General features: G+C 43.8%; 3 protein-coding genes across 3 annotated transcripts; all 3 read left to right on the top strand.

The window, feature by feature from the left end:
- The first annotated feature begins 322 nt into the window (after positions 1-322).
- LOC144500951 (interferon alpha-B-like) lies at positions 323-2,647 on the top strand. Its single transcript, XM_078224448.1, has 4 exons — positions 323-454; positions 549-638; positions 2,201-2,440; positions 2,549-2,647. Exons 1-4 carry the CDS (start codon positions 323-325, stop codon positions 2,645-2,647), a joined length of 561 nt encoding a protein of 186 aa, XP_078080574.1.
- Positions 2,648-6,582: 3,935 nt separating this feature from the next.
- Positions 6,583-11,759, top strand: LOC144500950 (interferon alpha-B-like). Its single transcript, XM_078224447.1, has 4 exons — positions 6,583-6,714; positions 8,505-8,594; positions 11,313-11,552; positions 11,661-11,759. Exons 1-4 carry the CDS (start codon positions 6,583-6,585, stop codon positions 11,757-11,759), a joined length of 561 nt encoding a protein of 186 aa, XP_078080573.1.
- A 4,019-nt stretch (positions 11,760-15,778) lies between these two features.
- Positions 15,779-20,872, top strand: LOC144500948 (interferon alpha-B-like). The gene is made up of 4 exons (XM_078224446.1): positions 15,779-15,910; positions 17,721-17,810; positions 20,426-20,665; positions 20,774-20,872. The coding sequence occupies exons 1-4, from the start codon at positions 15,779-15,781 to the stop codon at positions 20,870-20,872; spliced, it is 561 nt and encodes a 186-aa protein (XP_078080572.1).
- Positions 20,873-24,866: the final 3,994 nt, after the last annotated feature.

The raw sequence follows: 24,866 nt of genomic DNA, 5'->3' as shown, positions 1-24,866 counted from the left end.
GGAGCAGACTAACTATTCCTCTCCTGAAGAACTTCCAAAACTCCCGCTATCAGATTTCACTTTTTAAATGTAATCACCAGCCCCTGAGACAGCATGGCAGGGTCAGTTCCTCTCAGCACAGTCGACATATATACACGGATACGGAGAGAGAGAGAGACAGACACACGGAAAGAGGACTGAACAGTTCAGCCGTTCACTCGGGGCTGAGAAGCGGAACTATTAGATTTTCATTCGTTTGAAAATAATTGTTGTTCGGAGTTGAACCCGGATCCGGTGGGTGTCTTATCCTCAGTTCGGGGGTTTCACTCTGACTCGGTTGGTCATGGCTTTGGCGAGTATTTGGATATTTTGGATGGTGTCGCTCTTCTTGTCCGGGACCCTCAGTCTGGGCTGTGAGAGGCTGCAGTTACAGCAAGTTCTCAACACACACACACTCAGCAAACTCAATCAAATGGTGAGTTAAAGCTGCATTCTGAGCAGCATGTGAAATGTCAAATCAGGGGACATTTCTGGGGATTTATAATTAAGTATATTTTTTCTCCTCTCAGGGTGGCTCCTTTCCCCAACACTGTATAAAACAGAGACACTTCCTGAAGTCCAAGCCCTTGGACCTGGTGAAGCTTTCGAAGGGATTAGAAGTGAGTAAAATCTCGGTTCATTTTATTTAGACACAGGTTTCATAGAAAGTTCGATCAACAATCTGATCGGAACTGGCAACGGTCAGGATTTTCACCCATTGCGACAATGACAGAATTCTCTGTCATTGTATTTCACTCTGTATCAACTCACTCAGTAATTTCACTGTTACCGCACTTACTATCTCCCTATCTCGAACCCCCTGAAATTATATCGGTCTCTCTAACCATTCCTTCCTCTCCAATAAGCCCTCTTGCTCGAATGATCAGATGCCCGCGAACTATTTTATTTTCTGTATCTCCCTGCCCCTTACACTTTCATTCTTCTGATCACTAACTCTCACCCCAAAAATATGAATTATTCATAACATTTGCGGAAGAGCATTACAAAACATTTCAACTTCAAAATTATAGAAAGTGCAATGAAATTCAACGTGCCTCCATGCAGCGTGTCCCACTGTGACTCAATGGAATTGAAATATCCCTTGCGTTAACAATGTACAATACATGTTTGGGAAACAGCCTGAGTGCAGAATATTTCAGGATTATGGCTGTTTCCGAAAGGCAGTCAAGGGAAAACGGTTCCCATTAACCCATTAACATTCCCAGTTGCACCGCCACAGTGATACCCCCTTTTTATCAATTTTTATCCCATCCAATTTCTTTACTACTTCTCCCTTTACTGTAACATTTGAAGCATCTCCTTCTGAACTGAAGCCAAATTCAAGTTACTGTTTTCAAATAAACATATTGGACTCGTATCTTCTCCTCCCTCGTCCAATACCGGTATCTCCACATTCTTTATATTCTTCTGACCCATTTTTAGCTTCCCTTTTATGATACCTGGCATTAATTCTCCTGTACCATATTCACGCCTCATTTCTTTTCATAATTTTGGTGTATATGGTCTGCATTCAGCTTGGTTCTATACTGAACAAAGAGTCTAAATTTTATTGTAAATTGGATGACCTCTGGCCTCTCTGTTTCGTTGAAAGGAGCCCAGTTTGTATCCAAATCATCTCCAATTTTTAAAACTCCCATTGCTTATTTGCAATTATTATTGACCCAATAATATTTAGGATGTAATAGTGGCACAGTGCTCATGCCACTGGACTAATAGCCCCGAGGCCTAGTGTTATGCTCTGGGAACTTTAGTTCAATTTCCACCAGGGCAGCCAGTCGAATTCATGCTCAATTCATAAATCTGGAAATACAGCTAATCTCAGCAATGGGACTGTCATAGATTGTTGTCGAGATCCATCTGGTCCATTCATGACCTTTAAGGAAAGAAAACTTGCTGTCCTTACTCGGTCTGGCCTACAAGTGACTGCAAACCCATAATCATGTGGTTGACTCTTAAATGTCCCCTGAAATATTTATGTCAAATACAATTAGGGATGAGCAACAAATTCTGGCTTTGCCAGTGATGTCCACATCCCATGAAGGAAGAAATAGCAATCCTTTTCCATTTGAACATTTTTAGCCTTATTTGTTTATGGCCTATATCATACTATGCCTTATGGGGAATGTTATCTCTCTCATGACATTGTGTATATTTTGTATAGACACAGGACAGGACCCAGATTGTCTATCAAACTCTGCGACACATCAACAAGATCTACAGCATGAATCTGGGCTCAGTCACATGGGCCCGAGACAAGGTGGAACTTTTCCGGCTGATCCTGGATCGGCAGCTCAGTGAGCTGGAAGAATGTGTCAGGAAACAAGAGTCAGAGCACAAGATGAGGAGAAACTTCACCATTCACAATTACTTCAGGAAACTGGAAAAGTTCCTCAATCAGGAGGTAGGACCATTGATGATTGACTGTGTGGTTATTGGCATGTACATTAATTCACCCTCTTGGAATCTATTCATTCTGTAATCCATTTTCCTGAATAATTTTCTTTTTCAGAAATTCAGTGAATGTGCCTGGGAAATAATCCGCACTGAGACCAGGGCCCGATTACAACAGATGACTTCCGTAATGGCACAAATCAGGAGAAGAAACTGAAAAAGACTTTTCTATTACAGACTGGGAACAATGAATATTTATTTTAAAGAATTTTCATTTAAAACTATATTTATTTCTGGATATTTGTAATGAATTTTATACTTTACATTAATGATGGGAGAATAATGGGTGACTTGTTGGGTTATTTATTTTTTATTTATTGATATTTACGGTTGTGTTATTTTCCTCTGATGCAACGTTACATTTTCAGTGTGTGGAGAGTCTGATTTGGAATGTACTGTCAGGCTTTCAGGAAGTGGGTTTGCAGAACCTTAAACCCAGAGCCACGCTGACCTTTCCATTTCTGCCCTCCTAAATGGACAACTTTTCAGCCAATTTCAGCTCCCCTAATTTATTGATATTTATTGTTGTGATATATTTGTGTAACAAAATGTGACAGTTTCCACAATGTATAAAATGAGTTTAAAAATGTTAAGTTATTGTTATTTATTTACACTTATGGAATAGACAATGTTTTTCCACACTGGCAATTTTTATACTGAATGAGACCATGTTTTTATGTTTTAACATTTGCAATAAATTATTTTTCGTAATACATATTGGTTCAAATTATGTTTCTTTTTCATTTCTATGAATTTGCCCGAAAACCCCATCTGATTCACTCATGTCTGTAAGGAAAGGAAATCTGCCCTCCATTCCTGTTGTGGCCTGCACATGGCTGCAGAACCACAACATTGTGGTTACCTTTTAACTGCTCTCTAAAGTGGCCTAGAATGCTATATCCATTAAGGGCAATTAGGGATGGGCAACAAACACCCACCATTCCCGTGACATGCAACCCATTTGAACAAACTTTTAAAAAGCGGCAGAGTACGGATTGGGAAATCAGTCTATGGGTAGGAAAGACAATATGTGGAACATCAGGATAAAAATCTCTCATGTGGTATCATGGTTTACACCTTCTGGAAATCTGCATGTTAAATAATAATTGCATTACAAAAGAACACAAGAAGGAGGAGCAATCCACTAATTCAAGATTGCCAACCTGATAATTACCCACAATCAATATCATTAAACCAGGTTCTCTGCTCGTTATCAGAGTGCTGTTTGTGGGAGTATGAAACACAAATTGGCTCATGTGTTTCCTATATTACAACAGACAACGTACCTCAAAGGCACTCCATCAGCTGTCAAATGCTTTGTGATATTCTGTGACCAGTGAGGGTGTCACATGGATGTTAGCCTTTTGGCCAAACAATTACACTGAAAAATGGGCCAACACGAAATTGGCCTCACCCCAGGGTAAATTATTCACCATTGAAATTGTTTACAGTCCTTCAATAAGGCTCCAGAAACAAAATTGAGCCATTTTGGTGTGAGGACAGCAATAGACCTGTGATAAAGTGATTGGCAATGTAACTTTTGAATTTGAAAATAAAATAAATATTGCACCCCAGATTCACCAGAAAATGGACCTGTCTTTTTAAAGGTCATTTTCAGTCATTTTTGAGCAGGATTCTAACAGAGGGTAAACTGATAAGTTCATTAAAATATCTATGGTTTGGGTCAACAGATATCTGTGAATGAGCTAATCTGCCCCCAATTAAATGCAGAAATGCATAAATTAATAGTTTAGTGCATTTTCAAAAAAAATGAATTTGAACATACTGCCCCGTTGTGCTGCTTCATGTCACATTTATTGGCAATTAAATTGGAGCAGATCGTTTTGCAAAGACCTCTCAATTTTGATAAGGGTGATGGAGGTGGAAAGGGTCAAAAGTGAGGATAAAGAAACAGCTGTACAATTGTCTGTAATTTCTACATAGCATGAAATCTCCACTCATTGAATAATATCTATACCCGGAAGCCTGCACCCCTTTCACCAACTTAACATTGACTTCCACACCACCGTCGCACAGTGGCAGCAGTGTGTCCCATCTACAAGATTGACTGCAGCAACCCACTCAGGCTCCTTCAACAGCACCTTCCAAACCCACCACCTCTACCCTCGAGAAGATCAAGGGTAACAGATGCATGTTAACAACACAACCTGCAAGCTCACCATCAAGCCACCCAGCATCCCGATTTGGGACCACATCACCGTTCCTTCACTGTCTCTCGATAAAAAAACAGGAAATCTCTTCCCAACACCTCTGTAAGTTTATTTACTTCACAAGGGCAGCAGCAGGTGATGAAAGTGGCTCGCCATCACCGTCTGAGGGGCAAATAGGAATGAACAACAAATGTTGGCCTCCAGAGTCGCTCATATCTCATGAGAGCATTGAAGATATCAAATTGGACCCAGGTATCTGTAAATGGAGCTGAGATTTTTACCGGGTGAAGGTGGACATGCTGCCATAGGTCTTGTTATTTCCGGGCATGTTTCTGGCTAATGTTGTTTGTAAAATTCTTCCAAGAGATTCCTGACCCTCCTTCTGCCTCTCATCCCAAATATTTACAATTCCGACAGTTTTATTTACCATTAGTTTATTCCTGTCAGCTTTATTGTAAGTTGCAGTGTGTCTCCTGTGTCCAGAGAGGGATGGCAAGGTGGCACAGTGGTTAGCATTACTACCTCACAGCGCCAGGTACACGGGTTCATTTCCAGCATTGGGTCACTGTCTGTGTGGAGTTTGCACATTCTCCATGCGTCTGCGTCGGTTTTAAAACAGAGTTGAGGAGATACTACTTCTCCCAAAGAGTTGTGAATCTGTGGAATTCGCTATCCCAAAGTTCAGTGGATGCTGGGACAGTGAATAAATTTAAGGAGAACTTAGACAGATTTTTAAGTGGTAATGGGTTGAAGGGTTAGGGGAGAAGGCAGGAAAATGGGGAGGAGGAGCATATCAGCATTGATCAAATGGCGGAGCGGAATTGATGGGCCGAATGGCCTAACTCTGCTCCTATATCTTCCTCCCTGTGGAACATGGGTTAATCCCGAATATCAGAAACCCCTTGGCAGCCCCTCCCCTCAGCCCTCTCAGTGTGAGCCGCTCTCTTCACAAACTCTCCCCACTGTCGGAAATGACAAAACGCCTCACTTTCCCTGAGACACTTTCACTTTCGGCACAAACTGACACAAGGCTCATTTCCAGAGAGAAAGTGAGGCGGACACTTTCCCGGGACAGAGAGGAGAAACAACCAGGGCGAAAGGAAAGGGAGCGGGATCACTTTCCCACTCAGAATCGGAACAGATTCAATATTCTCTCAGTCAGAGTCTGGAAATGGCTGCAGAAAAGAAGCGAGAAATGAGCAACTTCTTGCAGTTAAAGAGCAGATTGTGGGGCTGCTCAATGGGAGCGGAGTCAGTCTCCATTAAGCGGCGAGCCTGGGCTCTGAGCCGGTCTCTCTGCAATGTTCAAGCTGGGAAGTGTGAACAGGACAAACGCGATGTGAACATAGCGGGGATATCAGAGGGAATGGGGCCGAATGCCCGCACTAAAAGACGCCTCTCTCGGAGTCTCTATAATCCGGATGGTCAAATGCAGCCCCCAATCCATGTCCACACTGCCCCCCAATACAGAGCCCCCCTCTGCAGCACCTTAGTGCCCCCTCGGGTGATGTGAAGCCCACACAACACTGAGCTGCAACCGAGCGCTGCTTGTGATTTTCTCCCGGGGATTTCTCACTCGCTGCTTCGGGAGTCTCCAGCTTTTCCATTCCTGACCTCACACAGAAACCGCACAAACTACTGATCTCCCGCAGCTCTCCCAAAACCACTGCAGCCCATTTTCACTTTTGCAATGTAATGGGCGCACATTAAAGCGGGCAGCCTGGCAGTGCCAGTGCCAGCGAGCAGCAGAATCCACACTCACACCATTCGGCAACACAGGCGCTCGCTCCCGGATCACAAGCGGCTCCAATTCCACTTCCCGACTTGAATTCTCTTCGCAAGAACGGTTCTCGCCGCTGAACCACCAAAGCCGCCGGTTTCTCCTCTTCCACATCGGACTTTCCCTCTGACTCGGTTGGTCATGGCTTTGGCGAGGATTTGGAGATTTTGGATCGTGTCGCTCTTCTTGTCCGGCACCCTCAGTCTGGGCTGCGAGAGGCTGCAGTTACAGCAAGTTCTCAACAAACACACACTCAGCAAACTCAATCAAATGGTGAGTTGAAACTGGGAATGATATTGAGGGGAGAGAGGAACCGGGAGAGGTTGAATCTGAATCTGTTTGAAGGAGCAACTCTGATCTGAGAGAGAAATAGAAAGCAGAAATTGAGGAGAAGGGGACTGAGTGAAGGATAAAGGGGAATGTGAGCCTGAGAGGGGGGAAATCAGAGACAGCCCATCAGTAACAAGCACTCATCATTATAGAGAGAGATTTATGGTTCAACGTGATTCACAGGCGTGTTATACAGAAACATTGGATAGTCAGTCAGACGAGGAGATACTGAGGCAGGTGAGCAATAACTTGATGAATGAAGTTGATTTTAAGGAGCGTTTTAATGGGGTAAAGGGAGCCGGAGAGGTTTAGGGCAGAAATTACAGGGGTTGAGGGTTGAGCAGCTGAAGAGACACCACCCATGGTGGGTGAATTAAAATGGAGAATTCTCGAGGGGCCAGAATTGGAGCAGAGCAGATATCTCGTCGGGTTTCGCGGCTGGACGTTATTACAGAGATAGGGAGGGATGAGGGACTGGCGGAGTTTGAAAATGAGAGTGAGATTTTTAAAATCAAGACATTCCTGAAGTAGGAGCCAACATAATTCAACGAGCACAGGGGTGATGGGTAAATGGTGAGTGATGTCCCCATGGGGCAGCCTGGAGATGACAATTAGAAAAGGGAGCAGGGAGAGATCCTCATGGACAGCAGAGACTGAAAGGTGGGGTGCATGGAGGAGTGTGGGGGAGAAAAGATGCGATTCTGAATATTTTCAGGGTATAATGACTTCAGTAAGAATGAGAGGCAGAGAGAGTTCTCCCAATCAGCTGCACCGTGGGGGAGAGAGTTGAATGATGAGGGTCTGCTTGCCCATGTCAGAGGCTGCGGACAGAGCGTCAAGGAGGAGGGAGAGATTACCTGTGTCACGGCACATTGAGTGTCATTTCTGAATGTAATAATAACCTTATGGAGCTCTTGTGGGAAAATGGGTTGGGCCCGCATTCGTGCCGAGAACTCAAGAACAGCATCAAAATCCAACAATCTGACCAACCGCAACTTTATTGTCCCCTTAATGTGAATCCGATGAACTTGAAGGTAATAATCTGTTTTTTACAAAATGGATATTATTAATATTGATCCAGATTGTTGGAACTTTGATCTGGAACCGAGCGCTGTTTGTGATTTTTCCATCGGGGATCTTCCAGTCCCTGGTTCCGGAATCTCCAGCTTTCCGATTCCTTACCTCAGAAAGGAGCGGACTAACTATTCGTCTCCTGATGAACTTCCAAAACTCCCGCTACCAGATTTCACTTTAATATTGTAATCGCCAGTCCCTGCGACAGCATAGCAGGGACAGTTCCTCCCAGCACAGTCCACATATATACACAGATACACAGAGAGAGAGACAGACAGACACACGGAAAGAGGACTGAACAGTTCAGCCGTTCACTCGGGCGTCAGAAGCGGAACTATTTAGATTTTCGTCTGAAAATAATTGTTGTTCGGAGTTGAACCCGGATTTGGCCGGTGTCTTATCCTCAGTTCGGGGGTTTCACTCTGACTCGGTCGGTCATGGCATTGGCGAGTATTTGGATATTTTGGTGTCGTTCTTCTTGTCCGGGACCCTCAGTCTGGGCTGTGAGAGGCTGCAGTTACAGCAAGTTCTCAACGCACACACACTCAGCAAACTCAATCAAATGGTGAGTTAAAGCTGCATTCTGAGCAGCGTGTGAAATGTCAAATCAGGGGACATTTCTGGGGATTTATAATTAATTATATTTTTTCTCCTCTCAGAGTGGCTCCTTTCCCCAACACTGTATAAAACAGAGAAACTTCCTGAAATCCAAGCCCTTGGACCTGGTGAAACTTTCGAAGGGATTAGAGGTGAGTAAAATCTCGGTTCATTTTATTTCGACTGAGGTTTTATGGAAAGTTCGATCAACAATCTGATCGGAACTGGCAACTGCAAGAATTTTCAATCACTGATTTCCACCCATTGTGACAATGGCAGAATTCCCTGTCATTGTATTTCACTCTGTATCTTACTCACTCAGTAATTTCACTGTTACCGCACTTACTATCTCTCTATCTCGAACCCCCTGAAATTATATCGGTCTCTCTAACCATTCCTTCCTCTCCAATAAGCCCGCTTGCTCTAACGATCAGATGCCCGCGAACTACTTCAAATTCTGTATCTCCCTGCCCCTTACACTTTCATTCTTCTGATCACTAGATTTCACCCCAAAAATATGAATTCTTGATAACATTTGCGGAAGAGTATTACAAAACATTTCAACTTCAAAATCATAGAAAGTGCGATGAAATTCAACATGCCTCCATGCAGCATGTCCCACTCTTATGCGACTCAATGCAATTGTAGAATCATAGAATCCCTACAGTGCAGAAGGAGGCCATTCGGCCCATCGAGTCTGCACCGACCACAATCCCACCCAGGCCCTACCCCCACATATTTTACCTGCTAATCCCTCTAACCTACGCATCTCAGGACTCTAAGGGGCAATTTTTAACCTGGCCAATCAACCTAACCCGCACATCTTTGGACTGTGAGAGGAAACCGGAGCACCCGGAGGAAACCCACGCAGACACGAGGAGAATGTGCAAACTCCACACAGACAGTGACCCGAGCCAGGAATCGAACCCGGGACCCTGGAGCTGTGAAGCAGCAGTGCTAACCACTGTGCTACCGTGCCGCCCACAATTGAAATATCCTTAGCGTTAACAATGTACATGATATGTTTGGGATACAGTCTGAGTGCAGAATATCTCAGGATTATGGCTGTTTCCGAAAGGCTGTCAAGGGAAAACTGTTCCCATTTACTGATGTTAGACGGTCTGGGAGACACAGATTTAATTCCCATATAAGGGCCTCAGCCTCACTGACAGCTTTACACAACCAGTAGGAATCAGGGGATTCAGCAAGTGGGAATCGATAAAGTCACCTTGTCGGTTTGCTTCCAGGTTGCTAACATTGTAGGTGGGGTCAGGAGGAGTTGTGGGTATGTCTCTCATTCAAAGGCAGTACTGGACTGGTCAAGTGACCGGCATCTGGTCGGCACAGTAGCACAGTGGTTAGCACTGCTGCATCACAGCTCCAGCGATCTGGGTTCGAATCCCGGCTCGGGTTGCTCTCTATGTGGAGTTTGTACATTCTCCCTGTGTCTGCGTGGGTTTTCTCCGGGTGCTCCGGTTTCCTCCCACAGTCCAAAGATGTGTGGGCTGGGTTGATTGGCCATTCTAAATTGTCCCTTAGTGTTCTGGGATGCACAGGTGAGAGGGGTTAGTGGATAAAATATGTAGGGATTGGTGGTAGGTACTGGGTGGGATTGTGGTCGGTGCAAATTCGATGGGCCGAATGGCCTCTTTCTGCACTGTAGGATTCTATGATTCTATGGTGCAGTGCAAGATGTGATGGAAGAACAACAACCTTATGTTTCTGTCCATTTTCCCATATTGCCTACAATCCTCACCTCTCCAGGACTTCCATCCAGGTTTTACTCACCTGAGAAGTGTCATCCCTCTTTGATCCTGGACTTTTGACAGATGCATTGAGGACAGGCAGCAACATTCCCAGTTTCACCACCACAGTGATACCCCCTTTTTATCGATTTTTATCGCATCCAATTTCTTGACTACTTCTCCCTTTACTGTAACATTTGAAGCATCTCCTTCTCAACTGGAGCCAATTTCAAATCACTGATTTCAAATAAACATCTTGGACTTGTATTTTCTCCCCCCTCATCCAACATCACCATCTCCACAATCTTTATGTTAGTATGACCCATTTTTAGCTTCCTCCTTACGATACCTCTCATTAATTCTCATGCATCGTATTCACTCCTAATTTCTTTTGATAATTTTTGTGTATATGGTCTGCATTCAGCCTGGTTCTATACTGAACAAAGAGTCTAATTTTTATTGTAAATCGGATGTCCTCTGGCCTCGCTGCTTCAATAAAAGGAGCCAAGTTTGTATCCAAAACATCTCCACTTTCAAAAACTCCCATTGCTTATTTGCAATAATTATTGACCCAATAAATAATATTTAGGAGGTGATAGTGACACAGTGCTCATGCCACTGGACTAATGATCCCGAGGCCTAGTGTTAGGCTGTGGGCACATTTGTTCAATTTCCACCAGGGCAGCCAGTTGAATTCATTCTCAATTCATAAATCTGGAAATACAGCTAATTCCAGCAATGGGACTGTCATAGATTGTTGTAAACGTCCATCTGGTTCATTAATGACCTTTAAGGAAAGAAAACCTCTGTCCTTACTCGGTCTGGCCGACAAGTGACTGCAAACCCACAATCATGTGGTTGATTCTTAAATGTTACCTGAAATATTCATGTCAAATACAATTAGGGATGAGCAACAAATTCTGGTTTTGCAGGTGATTACCACATGCTATGTAGGAAGAAATAGCAATGTTTGATTCCAATACACATAGGCCTGATCCCCTTTTAAGTCGCTGAAGATGAACATTTTTAATTTGAACATTTTTAGCCTTATTTGTTTATGGCCTATATCATACGATGCCTTATGGGGAATGGAATCTCTAATGGCATTGTGTATATTTTGTATAGACACAGGACAGGATCCAGATTGTCCATCAAACTCTGCGACACATCAACAAGATCTACAGCATGAATCTGGGCTCAGTCACATGGGCCCGAGACAAGGTGGAACATTTCCGGTTGCTCCTGGATCGGCAGCTCAGTGAGCTGGAAGAATGTGTCAGGAATCAGGAGTCAGAGCACAAGATGAGGAGAAATTTCACCATTCACAATTACTTCAGGAAACTGGAAAAGTTTCTCAATCAGGAGGTAGGACCATTGATGATTGACTGTGTGGTTATTGGCATGTACATTAACTTACCCCTTTGGAATCTATTCATTCTGTAATCCATTTTCCTGAATAATTTTGTTTTTCAGAAATTCAGTGAATGTGCCTGGGAAATAATCCGCACTGAGACCAGGGCCCGATTACAACAGATGACTTCCGTAATGGCACAAATCAGGAGAAGAAACTGAAAAAGACATTTCTATTACGGACTGGGAACAATGAATATTTATTTTAAAGAATTTTCATTTAAAACTATATTTGTTTATGGATATTTGTAATGAATTTTGTACTTTACTTTAATGATGGGAGAATACTGGATGATTTGTTGGGTTATTTATTTTTATTTATTTTTTATTTATTGATATTTACAACTGTGATATTTTCCTCTGATGCAACGTTACAGTTTCAGTGTGTGGAGAGTCTGATTTGGAATGTACTGTCAGGCTTGCAGGAAGTGGGTTTGCAGAACAATAAACCCAAAGCCACGCTGACCTTTCCATTTCTACCCTCCTAAATGGAAATTTCAACCAATTTCAGCTGCCCTAATTTATTGATATTTATTGTTGTGATGTCTTTGTGTAACAAAATGTGACAGTTTCCACAATGTATAAAATGAGTTTTAAAATGTTAAGTTATTGATATTTATTTAGAGTTATGGAATAAACAATGTTTTTCCACACTGGCAATTTTTATACTGAATGAGACCATGTTTTGATGTATTTAATATTTGCAATAAATTGTTTTTAATAATACACATTTGTTGAAATTATGTATCTTTCCCATTTCTGTGAATTTGCCCGAAAAACCCATCTGATTCACTCATGTCTGGAAAGTAAATCTGCCCTCCATTCCTGTTCTGGCCGACATGTGGCTGCCGAACCACAGCATTGTGCTTACGTTTTAGCTGCCCGCTCAAGTGGCCTTGAATGCTATCTCCATTCAGGGCAATTAGAGATGGGCAACAAACACAGACCATTCCCGTGACATGCAACCCATGTGAACAAACTTTTAAAAAGCGACAGAGTACAGATTGGGAAATCAGTCAATGGGCTAAGGAGACATCAGACTATGGGTAGGGAAGAGAATATGTGGAACGTGAGGATGAAAATCTCTCATGTGGTATCATGGTTTACACCTTCTGGAAATCTGCATGTTAAATAATGATTGCATTACAAAAGAACACAAGAAGGAGGAGCATTCCACTAATTCCGGATTGCCAACCTGATAATTACCCACAATCAATATCATTAAACCAGGTTCTCTGTCTGTCATCAGAGTGCTGTTTGTGGGAGTATGAAGCACAAATTGACTCATGTGTTTCCTATATTACAACAGACAATGTACCTCAAAACCACTCCATCAGCAGTCAAATGATTTAAGATATTCTGTGAACAGTGAGGTTGTCACATGGATGTAAGCCTTTTGTGAAACAATTATATTGAAAACTGGGCCCACACGAAACTGGCTAACCCCGGGTAAACTATTCTCCATTGAAATTGTTTACAGGCCTTCAATAAGGCTCCAGAAACAAAATTGAGCCATTTTGGTGTGAGGACAGCAATAGACCTGTGATGAAGTGATTGGCAATGTAACTTTTGAATTTGAAAAGAAAATAACTATTGCACCCCAGATTCAGCAGAAAATGGACCTGTCTTTTTAAAGCTCATTTTCAGTCATTTTAAAGCAGGATTCTAACAGAGGGTAAACTGATAAGTTCATTATAATATCTATGGTTTGGGTCAACAGATATCGTGAATGAGTTATTCTGCATCCAAATAAAAGCAGAAGTGCATAAATTAACAGTTTAATGTATTTTTTTTAATGAATTTGAATATACCGTCCCGTTGTGCTGCTTCATGTCACATTTATTAATTGGCAATTAAATTGGAGCAGAAAGTTTTGCAATAACCTCTCAATTTCGGTAAGGGTGGTGGAGGCGGATAGGGTGAAAAGTGAGGATAAAGAAACAGCTGTACAATTGTCTTCAATTTCTACATAGCATGAAATCTCCACTCATTGTATAATATCTATACCCGGAAGTCTGCACTCCTTTCACGAACTTAAACATTGACTTCCGCACCACCACCGCACAGTGGCAGCAGTGTGTCCCATCTCCAAGATTCACTGCAGCAACCCACTCAGGCTCCTTCAACAGCACCTTCCAAACCCACCACCTCTACCCCCCAGACGATCAAGGGTAACAAACGCATATTAAGAACACAACCTGCAAGTTCACCTTCAAGCCACCCAGCATGCCGACTCGGGACCACATCACCATCCCTTCACTCTTTCTGGATAAACATCCTGGAAATCTCTTCCCAACACTCCTATAGGTTTATTTGCTTCACAAGGACAGCAGCAAGTAAAAAACAAACGGCTCACCATCACCGTCTGCGGGGCAATTAGGAATGAGCAACAAATGTTAGCCCTGCAGAGTCGCTCAGATCTCATGAAAGCATTAAAGAAATTAAATTGGTCCCAGGTATCTGTGAATGGAGCGGAGATTTTTACCTGGTGAAGGTGGACATGCTGCCATAGGTCTTGTTCTTTCCGGGCATGTTTCTGGCTAATGTTGTTTGTAAAATGCTTCCTCGACATTCCTGACCCTCCCTTACAATTCCGACAGTTTTATTTACCATTAGTTTATTCCTGTCAGCATTATTGAAAATTGCATTGTGTCTCCGGTCTGCAGAAAGGGGCGGCATGGTGGCACAGTGCTTAGCACTGCTGCCTCACAGCACCAGGGACACGGGTTCAATTCCAGCCTCGGCTCACTGTGTGCTCGGCACAACATCGTGGGCCGAAGGGCCTGTTCTGTGCTGTACTGTTCTATGTTCTATGTGTGGAGTTTGCACATTCTCCCCGCGTCTGCGTGGGTTTCCTCCGGGTGCTCCGGTTTCCCCTCACAGTCCAAAGATATGTAGGTTCGATGGATTGGCCGTGCTGAATTAATCCTAGTGTCAAGGCGAGTAGCAGGGTAAATATGTGGGGTTACGGAATAGGGTGCGATTGTGGTCGGCGAGAAGACGCTTTGGGCCGAATAGCCTCCTTCTGCGCTCTAGGATTCTATGATACAGTTGGTTCTGTGGGATCTCACTCCCACCGACACCCGGACTGAAGATTCGGATCCCAGTTGCATCTGACAGGGATTCGGTGCCATTCCCATGGGTTAATCCCGGATATCAGAAAACCTTTTGCAGCCCCTCCCCTCAGCCCTCTCAGTGTGAGCCGCTCTCTTCACAAACTCTCCCCACTGTCGGAAATGACAAAACGCCTCACTTTCCCTGAGGCACTTTCGCTTTCGGCACAAACTGACACAAGGCTCATTTCCAGAGAGAAAGTGAGGCGGACACTTTCCCGGGACAGAGAGGAGAAACAAACGGGGCGAAAGGAAAGGGAGCGGGGATCACTTTCCCACTCAGAATCGGAACAGATTCAATATTCTCTCAGTCAGAGTCTGGAAATGGCTGCAGAAAAGAAGCGAGAAATGAGCAACTTCTTGCAGTTAAAGAGCAGATTGTGGGGCAGCTCAATGGGAGCGGAGTCAGTCTCCATTAAGCGGCGAGCCTGGGCTCTGAGCCGGTCTCTCTGCAATGTTCAAGCTGGGAATGGTTAACAGGACAAACGCGATGTGGACACAGCGGGGATATCAGAGGGAATGGGGCCGAATGACCGCACTAAAATGCGCCGCTCTCGGTATCTCTGTAATCCGGATGGTCATTTGCAGACACCAATCCATGTCCACACTGCCCCCCAATACAGAGCCCACCTCTGCAGTACCTTAGTGCCCCCCGGGTGATGTGAAGCCCACACAACACTGAGCTGCAACCGAGCGCTGCTTGTGATTTTCTCCCGGGGATTTCTCACTCGCTGCTTCGGGAGTCTCCAGCTTTCCCATTCCTGACCTCACACAGAAACCGCACAAACTACTGGTCTCCCGCAGCTCTCCCAAAACCCCTGCAGCTCATTTTCACTTTTGCAATGTAATGGGCACACATTAAAGCGGGCAGCCTGGCAGTGCCAATGCCAGCTCGCAGCAGAATCCACACACACCATTCGGCAACACAGGCGCTCGCTCCCGGACCACAAGCTCCAATTCCACTTCCCGACTTGAATTCTCTTCGCAAGAACCGTTCTCGCCGCTGAACCACCAAAGCCGCCGGTTTCTCCTCTTCCACATCGGACTTTCCCTCTGACCCGGTTGGTCATGGCTTTGTCGAGGATTTGGAGATTTTGGATGGTGTCGCTCTTCTTGTCCGGTACCCTCAGTCTGGGCTGCGAGAGGCTGCAGTTACAGCAAGTTCTCAACAAACACACACTCAGCAAACTCAATCAAATGGTGAGTTGAAACTGGGAATGATATTGAGGGGAGGGAGGGACCGGGAGAGATTGAATCTGAATCTGTTTGAAGGAGCAACTCTGATCGGAGAGAGAAATAGAAAGCAGACATTGAGGAGAAGGGGACTGAGTGAAGGATAAAGGGGAATGTGAGCCTGAGAGGGGGGAAATCAGAGACAGCCCATCAGTAACAAGCACTCATCTTTATAGAGAGAGATTGATGGTTCAAAGTGATTCACAGGCGTGTTATCCAGAAACATTGGATAGTCAGTCAGACGAGGAGATACTGAGGCAGGTGAGCAATAACTTGATGAATGAAGTTGATTTTAAGGAGCGTTTTAATGGGGTAAAGGGAGGCGGTGAGGTTTAGGGCAGAAATTACAGAGGTTGAGGGTTGAGCAACTGAAGAGACACCACCCATCGTGGGTGAATGAAAATGGGGAATTCAGGGGGGGTGGGGGGGGGGCGCGGGGAAAGAATTGGAGCAGCGCAGGTATCTCGTAGGGATTCGCGGCTGGAGGTGATTACAGGGATAGGGAGGGATGAGGGACTGGCGGAGTTTGAAAATTTGGGTGAGATTTTTAAAATCAAGGCATTCCTGAAGCAGGAGCCAACATAATTCAACCAGCACAGGGGTGATGGGTAAATGGTGAGTGATGTCCCCATGGGGCAGCGTGGAGATGAGAATTAGAAAAGGGAGCAGGGAGATATCCTCATGGACAGCAGAGGCTGAAAGGTGAGGTGCGTGGTGGAGTGTGGGGGAGAAAGGATGCGATTCTGGATATTCTCAGGGTACAATGACTTCAGTAAGAATGAGAGGCAGAGAGAGTGCTCCCCATCAGTTGCACCGTGGGGGAGAGAGTTGAATGATGATGGTCTGCGCGCCCATGTCAAAGGCTGCGGACAGAGCGACAAGGAGGAGGGAGAGATTACCTGTGTCACGGGCACATTGAGTGTCATTTCTGAATGTAATAATCACCTTATGGAGCTCTTGTGGGAAAATGGGTTGGGCCCGCCTTCGGTCAGAGAACTCAAGAAGAACAGCCTCAAACTCCAACAATCTGACGAACCGCAAATTTATTGTACCCTTAAAGTGAATCCAATTTGAAGGGAATAATCTGCTTTTACAAAATGGATATTAATAATATTGATTCCGATTGTTGGAACTTTGAGCTGTAACCGAGCGCTGTTTGTGATTTTTCTCTCGGGGATCTTTCAGTCCCTGGTTCCGGAAACTCCAGCTTTCCGATTCCTTACCTCAGACAGGGAGCAGATTAACTATTCCTCTCCTGAAGAACTTCCAAAACTCCCGCTACCAGATTTCACTTTTCCAATGTAATCGCCAGCACCTGAGACAGCATGGCAGGGACAGTCCCTCCCAGCACAGTCCACATATATACACGGATACACAGAGAGAGAGAGACAGACACACGGAAAGAGAACTGAACAGCTCAGCGGTTCACTCGGTGTTCAGAAGCGGAACTATTTAGATTTTCATTCGTTTGAAAATAATTGTTCGGAGTTGAACCCGGATCCGGTCGGTGTCTTATCCTCAGTTCGGGGTTTCACTCTGACTCGGTTGGTCATGGCATTGGCGAGTATTTGGAGATTCTGGATGGTGTCGCTCTTCTTGTGCGGGACCCTCAGTCTGGGCTATGAGAGGCTGCAGTTACAGCAAGTTCTCAACACACACACACTCAGCAAACTCAATCAAATGGTGAGTTAAAGCTGCATTCTGAGCAGCGTGTGAAATGTCAAATCAGGAGACATTTCTGGGGATTTATAATTAATTATATTTTTTCTCCTCTCAGGGTGGCTCCTTTCCCCAACACTGTATAAAACAGAGACACTTCCTGAAATCCAAGCCCTTGGACCTGGTGAAACTTTCGAAGGGATTAGAGGTGAGTAAAATCTCGGTTCATTTTATTTAGACAGAGGTTTTATAGAAAGTTAGATCAACAATCTGATCGGAACTGGCAACTGCAAGAATTTTCAATCGTGTGATTTCCACCCATTGTGACAATGGCAGAATTCTCTGTCATTGTATTTCACTCTGTATCTAACTCACTCCGTAATTTCACTGTTACCGCACTTACTATCTCTTTCTCGAACCCCCTGAAATTATATCCGTCCCTCGAACCATTCCTTCCTCTCCAATAAGCCCTCTTGTTCGAATGATCAGATGCCCGCGAACTATTGTATTTTCTGTATCTCCCTGTCCCTTACACTTTCATTCTTCTGATCACTAACTTTCACCACAAAAATATGAATTATTCATAACATTTGCCGAAGAGTATTACAAAACATTTCAACTTCAAAATGACAGAAAGTGCAATGAAATTCAACATGCCTCCATGCAGCGTGTGACTCTTATGTGACTCTTATGTGACTCAATGGAATTGAAATATCCCTTGCGTTAACAATGTACATTACATCTTTGGGAAACAGCCTGAGTGCAGAATATTTCAGGATTATGGCTGTTTCCGAAAGGCAGTCAAGGGAAAACTGTTCCCATTAACTGATGTTAGAGGGTCTTGGAGACACAGATGTAATGCCCATATAAGGGCCTTATCCCCACTGACATCTTTACACAACCAGTAGGAATCAGGGGATTCGGCAAGTGGGAATCCAGAAAGTCATGTTTTCGGTTTGCTTCCAGGTTGCTAGTATTGTCGGTGGGGTCAGGTGGAATTGTGGGTATGTCTCTCATTCAAAGGCAGTACTGGACTGGTCAAGTGACCCGGCATCATTGCAGTGCAAGATGTGTTGGAAGAACAACAACCTTATGCTTCTGACCAATTTCCCATATCTCCTACAATCCTCACCTCTCCAGGCCTTCCATCCAAGACTTATTCACCTGAGAAATGTCATCCCTCTTTGATCCTGGAATTTTGACAGGTGCATTGAGGACAAGCAGCAACATTCCCTGTTTCACCGCTACAGTGATACCCCCTTTTTATCTATTTTTATCCCATCCAATTTCTTGACGACTTCTCCCTTTACTGTAACATTTGAAGCATCTCCTTCTCAACTGGAGCCAAATTCAAATTACGGTTTTCAAATAAACACCTTGGACTCGTATCTTCTCCTCCCTTGTCCAATCCCGGCATCTCCACATTCTTTATATTCTTATGACCCATTTTTAGCTTCACCTTTACGATACCTGGCATTAATTCTCATGCATCGTATACACATAGAACATAGAACATAGAACAGTACAGCACAGAACAGGCCCTTCGGCCCACGATGTTGTGCCGAGCTTTATCTGAAACCAAGATCAAGCTATCCCACTCCCTATCATCCTGGTGTGCTCCATGTGCCTATCCAATAACCGCTTAAATGTTTCTAAAGTGTCTGACTCCACTATCACTGCAGGCAGTCCATTCCACACCCCAACCACTCTCTGCGTAAAGAACCTACCTCTGATATCCGTCCTGTATCTCCCACCACGAACCCTATAGTTATGCCCCCTTGTAATAGCTCCATCCACCCGAGGAAATAGTCTTTGAACGTTCACTCTATCTATCCCCTTCATCATTTTATACACCTCTATTAAGTCTCCCCTCAGCCTCCTCGGCTCCAGAGAGAACAGCCCTAGCTCCCTCAACCTTTCCTCATATGACCTACCCTCCAAACCAGGCAGCATCCTGGTAAATCTCCTCTGCACTCTTTCCAGCGCTTCCACATCCTTCTTATAGTGAGGTGACCAGAACTGCACACAATATTCCAAATGTGGTCTCACCAAGGTCCTGTACAGTTGTAGCATACACCCTTCATTTCTTTTGATAATTTTGGTGTGTATCGTCTACATTCAGCTTGGTTCTATACTGAACAAAGAGTCTAAATTTTATTGTAAATCGGATGACCTCTGGCCTCTCTGCTTCATCGAAAGGAGTCCAATTTGTATCCAAAACATCTCCAATTTTTAAAAACTACCATTGGTTATTTGCAATTATTATTGACCCAATAATGTTTAGGAGGTAATAGTGGCACAGTGCTCATGCCACTGGACTAATAATCCCGAGGCCTAGTGTTATGCTCTGGGAACTTTTGTTCAATTTCCACCAGGGCAGCCAGTCGAATTCATGCTCAATTCATAAACCTGGAAATACAGCTAATCTCAGCAATGGGACTGGCAAAGATTCTTGTAAAGATCCATGTGGTTCATTCATGACCTTTAAGGAAAGAAAACTTGCTCTCCTTACTCGGTCTGGCCTACAAGTGACTGCAAACCCACAATCATGTGGTTGACTCTTAAATGTTACCTGAAATATTCATGTCAAATACAATTAGGGATGAGCAACAAATTCTGGCTTTGCCGGTGATGCCCACATGCTATGTAGGAAGAAATAGCAATGTTTGATTTCAATATACATAGGCCTGATCCCCTTTTAAGTCGCTGAAGGTGAACATTTTCCATTTGAACATTTTTAGCCTTATTTGTTTATGGCCTATATCATACTATGCCTTATGGGGAATGGAATCTCTCTCATGACATTGTGTATATTTTGTATAGACACAGGACAGGATCCAGATTGTCCATCAAACTCTGCGACACATCAACAAGATCTACAGCATGAATCTGGGCTCAGTCACATGGGCCCGAGACAAGGTAGAACATTTCCGGCTGATCCTGGATCGGCAGCTCAGTGAGCTGGAAGAATGTGTCAGGAAACAGGAGTCAGAGCACAAGATGAGGAGAAACTTCACCATTCACAATTACTTCAGGAAACTGGAAAAGTTTCTCAATCAGGAGGTAGGACCATTGATGATTGACTGTGTGGTTATTTGCATGTACATTAATTCACTCTCTTGGAATCTATTCATTCTGTAATCCATTTTCCTGAATAATTTTCTTTTTCAGAAATTCAGTGAATGTGCCTGGGAAATAATCCGCACTGAGACCAGGGCCCGATTACAACAGATGACTTCCGTAATGGCACAAATCAGGAGAAGAAACTGAAAAAGTATTTTCTATTACAGACTGGGAACAATGAATATTTATTTTAAAGAATTTTCATTTAAAACTATATTTATTTCTGGATTATTGTAATGAATTTTATACTTTACGTTAATGATGAGAGAAAAATGGATGACTTGTTGGGTTATTTATTTTTATTTATTTTTTATTTATTGATATTTACGGCTGTGTTATTTTCCTCTGATGCAACTTTACATTTTCAGTGTGTGGAGAGTCTGATTTGGAATGTACTGTCAGGCTTTCAGGAAGTGGGTTTGCAGAACATTAAACCCAGAGCCACGCTGACCTTTCCATTTCTACCCTCCTCAATGGAGAACATTTCAACCAATTTCAGCTCCCCTAATTTATTGATATTTATTGTTGTGATGTCTTTGTGTAACAAACTGTGACAGTTTCCACAATGTGTAAAATGAGTTTAAAAATGTTAAGTTATTGATATTTATTTAGAGTTATGGAATAGACAATGTTTTTCCACATTGGCAATTTTTATACTGAATGAGACCATGTTTTTATGGATTTAATATTGACAATAAATTGTTTTTAGTAATATGCATTTGTTGAAATTATGTTTCTTTTTCATTTCTGTGAATTTGCCCGAAAACCCCATCTGATTCACTCATGTCTGTAAGGATAGGAAATCTGCCCTCCATTCCTGTTCTGGCCGACACGTGGCTGCAGAACCACAATAATGTGGTTACTTTTTAACTGCCATCTAATGTGGACTAGCATGCTATCTCCATTAAGGGCAATTAGGGATGGGCAACAAACACCGACCATTCCCGTGACATTCAACGCATAGAGTCATAGAGTCATAGAGGTTTACTGCATGGAAACAGGCCCTTTGGCTCAACTTGTCATGCCGCCCTTTTGATCAAACCCCAATTGCCCGCATTTGGCCCATATCCCTCTATACCCATCGTACCCATGTAACTATCTAAATGCTTTTTAAAAGATAAATTTGTACCCGCCTCTACTACTACCTCTGGCAGCTTGTTCCAGACACTCACCACCCTCTGTGTGCATAAATTGCCCCTTGGGCACTTTTGTATCTCTCCCCTCTCACTTTAAACCTATGTCCTCTAGTTTTAGACTCCCCTACATTTGGAAAAAGATATTGACTATCTACCTTGTCTGTGCCCCTCATTATTTTATAGACCTATATAAGGTCACCCCTCAGCCTCCCTGTCTATTCAGCCTCTGCTTATAACTCAATCCATCAAGACCCGGTAGCATCCTAGTAAATCTTTTCTGCACTCTTTCTAGTTTAATAATATCCTTTCTATAATAGGGTGACCAGAATTGCACACAGCATTCCAAGTGTGGCCTTACCAATGTCTTGTACAGCTTCAACAAGATGTCCCAACTCCTGTATTCAATGTTCTTTTAATGAACATGTGAACACCCCATGTGAACAGACTTTTAAAAAGCGGCAGAGTACAGATTGGGAAATCAGTCAATGAGCTGAGTAGACATCAGTCTCTGGGTAGGAAAGAGAACATGTGGAATGTGAGGATGAAAATCTCTCATGTGGTATCATGGTTGACACCTTCTGGAAATCTGCATGTTAAATAATGATTGCATTACAAAAGAACACAAGAAGGAGGTGCATTCCACTAATTCCGGATTGCCAACCTGATAATTACCCACAATCAATATCATTAAACCAGGTTCTCTGTCTGTTATCAGAGTGCTGTTTGTGGGAGGATGAAGCACAAATTGGCTCAAGTGTTTCCTATATTACAACAGTCAATGTACCTCAAAGGCACTCCATCAGCAGTCAAATGCTTTGAGATATTCTGTGACCAGTGAGGGTGTCACATGGATGTTAGCCTTTTGGCAAAACAATTACACTGAAACATGGGCCAACACGAAGTTGGCCTCACCCCAGGGTAAATTATTCACCATCGAAATTGTTTACAGTCCTTCAATAAGGCTCCAGAAACAAAATTAAGCCATTTTGGTGTGAAGATAGGAATATACCAGTGACAAAGTGATTGGCAATGTCACTTTTGAATTTGAAAAGAAAATAAATATTGCACCCCAGATTCACCAGAAAATGGACCTGTCTTTTTAAAGGTATTTTTCTGGCATTTTAAAGCAGGATTCTAACAGAGGGTAAACTGATAAGTTCATTAAAATATCTATGGTTTGGGACAACAGCTATCTGTGAATGAGTTAATCTGCACCCAATTACATACTCACGTGAGAACACCATCCACCCGGTGCACAGTACAAACTCATGCAACTCGGCCAACTTTGTCTACCTGATACGCTGCAGGAAAGGATGTCCCGACGCATGGTACATTGGGGAAACCATGCAGACGCTGCGACAACGGATGAATGAACACCGCTCGACAATCACCAGGCAAGACTGTTCTCTTCCTGTTGGGGAGCACTTCAGCGGTCACGGGCATTCGGCCGCTGATATTTGGGTAAGCGTTCTCCAAGGCGGCCTTCACGACACACGACGGCGCAGAGTTGCTGAGCAGTAACTGATAGCCAAATTCCGCACACATGAGGACGGCCTCAACCGGGACATTGGGTTCATGTCACACTATCTGTAATCCCCACAGCTTGCCTGGACCTGCAGAGTCTCACTGGCTGTCCGGTCTGGAGACAATACACATAACTTTAGCCTGTCTTGATGCTCTCTCCACTCACATTGTTTGTATCTTAAAGACTTGATTAGCTGTAAGTATTCGCATTCCAACCACTATTCTGTAAATTGAGTTTGTGTCTTTATATGCCCTGTTTGTGAACAGAATTCCCACTCACCTGAGGAAGGGGCTTAAGGCTCCAAAAGCTTGTGGCTTTTGCTACCATATAAACCTTTTGGACTTTAACCTGGTGTTGTTAAACTTCTTACAGAAAGGGGCAACAAGGTGGCACAATGGTTAGCACTGCTGCCTCACAGCACCAGTGACACGGGTTCAATTCCAGCCTTGGATCACTGTCTGTGTGGAGTTTGCACATTCTTCCCACATCTGCGTGGGTTTCCTTTGGGTTCCCCAGTTTCCTCTCACAGTCGAAAGATACGCAGGTTAGGTGGATTGGCTGTGATAAATTGACCCTAGTGTCAAAGCGAGTCGCAGGGTAAATATGTAGGACTACGGGATTGTGGTCGGTGCAGACTCAATGGGCCGAATAGCCTCCCTCTGCACTCTAGGATCCTATGAGACTGTTGGTGCTGTGGGATCACACTCCCACCTACACCCGGACTGAAGATTTGGATCCGAGTTCCATCTGACAGGGATTCGATGCCTTTATAGCTAAAGGAATAGAATATAATGTAAGGAAGTATTGTTGATTCTATACAAGGCATCAGTGAGGCTGCATCTGGAGTATTGTGCACAGTTTTGGTCCCCTCATTTGAGGAAAGATGTAGTGACATTGGAGGCAGTTCAGAGGAGGTTCACTAGATTGATTCCACAGATGAGGGGTTTGTCATATGAAGAGAGATTGAATAGTTTAGGCCTATACTCTCTGGAATTTAGAAGAATGAGATTAGAAAATTGAGGTATACAAGATGATACAAGGTGTGGATAAAGTAGACGTGGAGCGGATGCTTCCTCTGGTGGGGCATTCTAGGACGGGAGGTCATAGATTTAGGATAAGGGGTAGCAAGTTTAAAACTGAGTAGAGGAGAAACTACTTCTCCCAAAGGGTTGTGAACCTGTGGAATTTGCTACCCCAAAGTGCGGTGGATGTTAGGACAGTGAGTAAATTTAAGTAGGAGTTGGACAGATTTTTAATTGGTAATGGGATGAAGAGTTCGGGGAGAAGGCAGGAAAATGGTAGTTGAGGAGCATATCAGCCATGATCGAATGGCGAAGCGGACTCGTTGGGCCAAATGGCCTAATTCTGCCCCTCTATCTTATTGCCTGTTGAAAGCGGGGATAAATACGAAAATCAGAACCCCCTTGGCAGCCCCTCCCCTCAGCCCTCTCAGTGTGAGCCGCTCTCTTCACAAACTCTC

Source organism: Mustelus asterias, chromosome 11 (genome assembly GCF_964213995.1).
Source record: "Mustelus asterias chromosome 11, sMusAst1.hap1.1, whole genome shotgun sequence".
Classification (NCBI taxonomy): Eukaryota; Metazoa; Chordata; class Chondrichthyes; order Carcharhiniformes; family Triakidae; genus Mustelus; species Mustelus asterias.
This window is presented reverse-complemented; position numbering and strand designations above follow the sequence as displayed.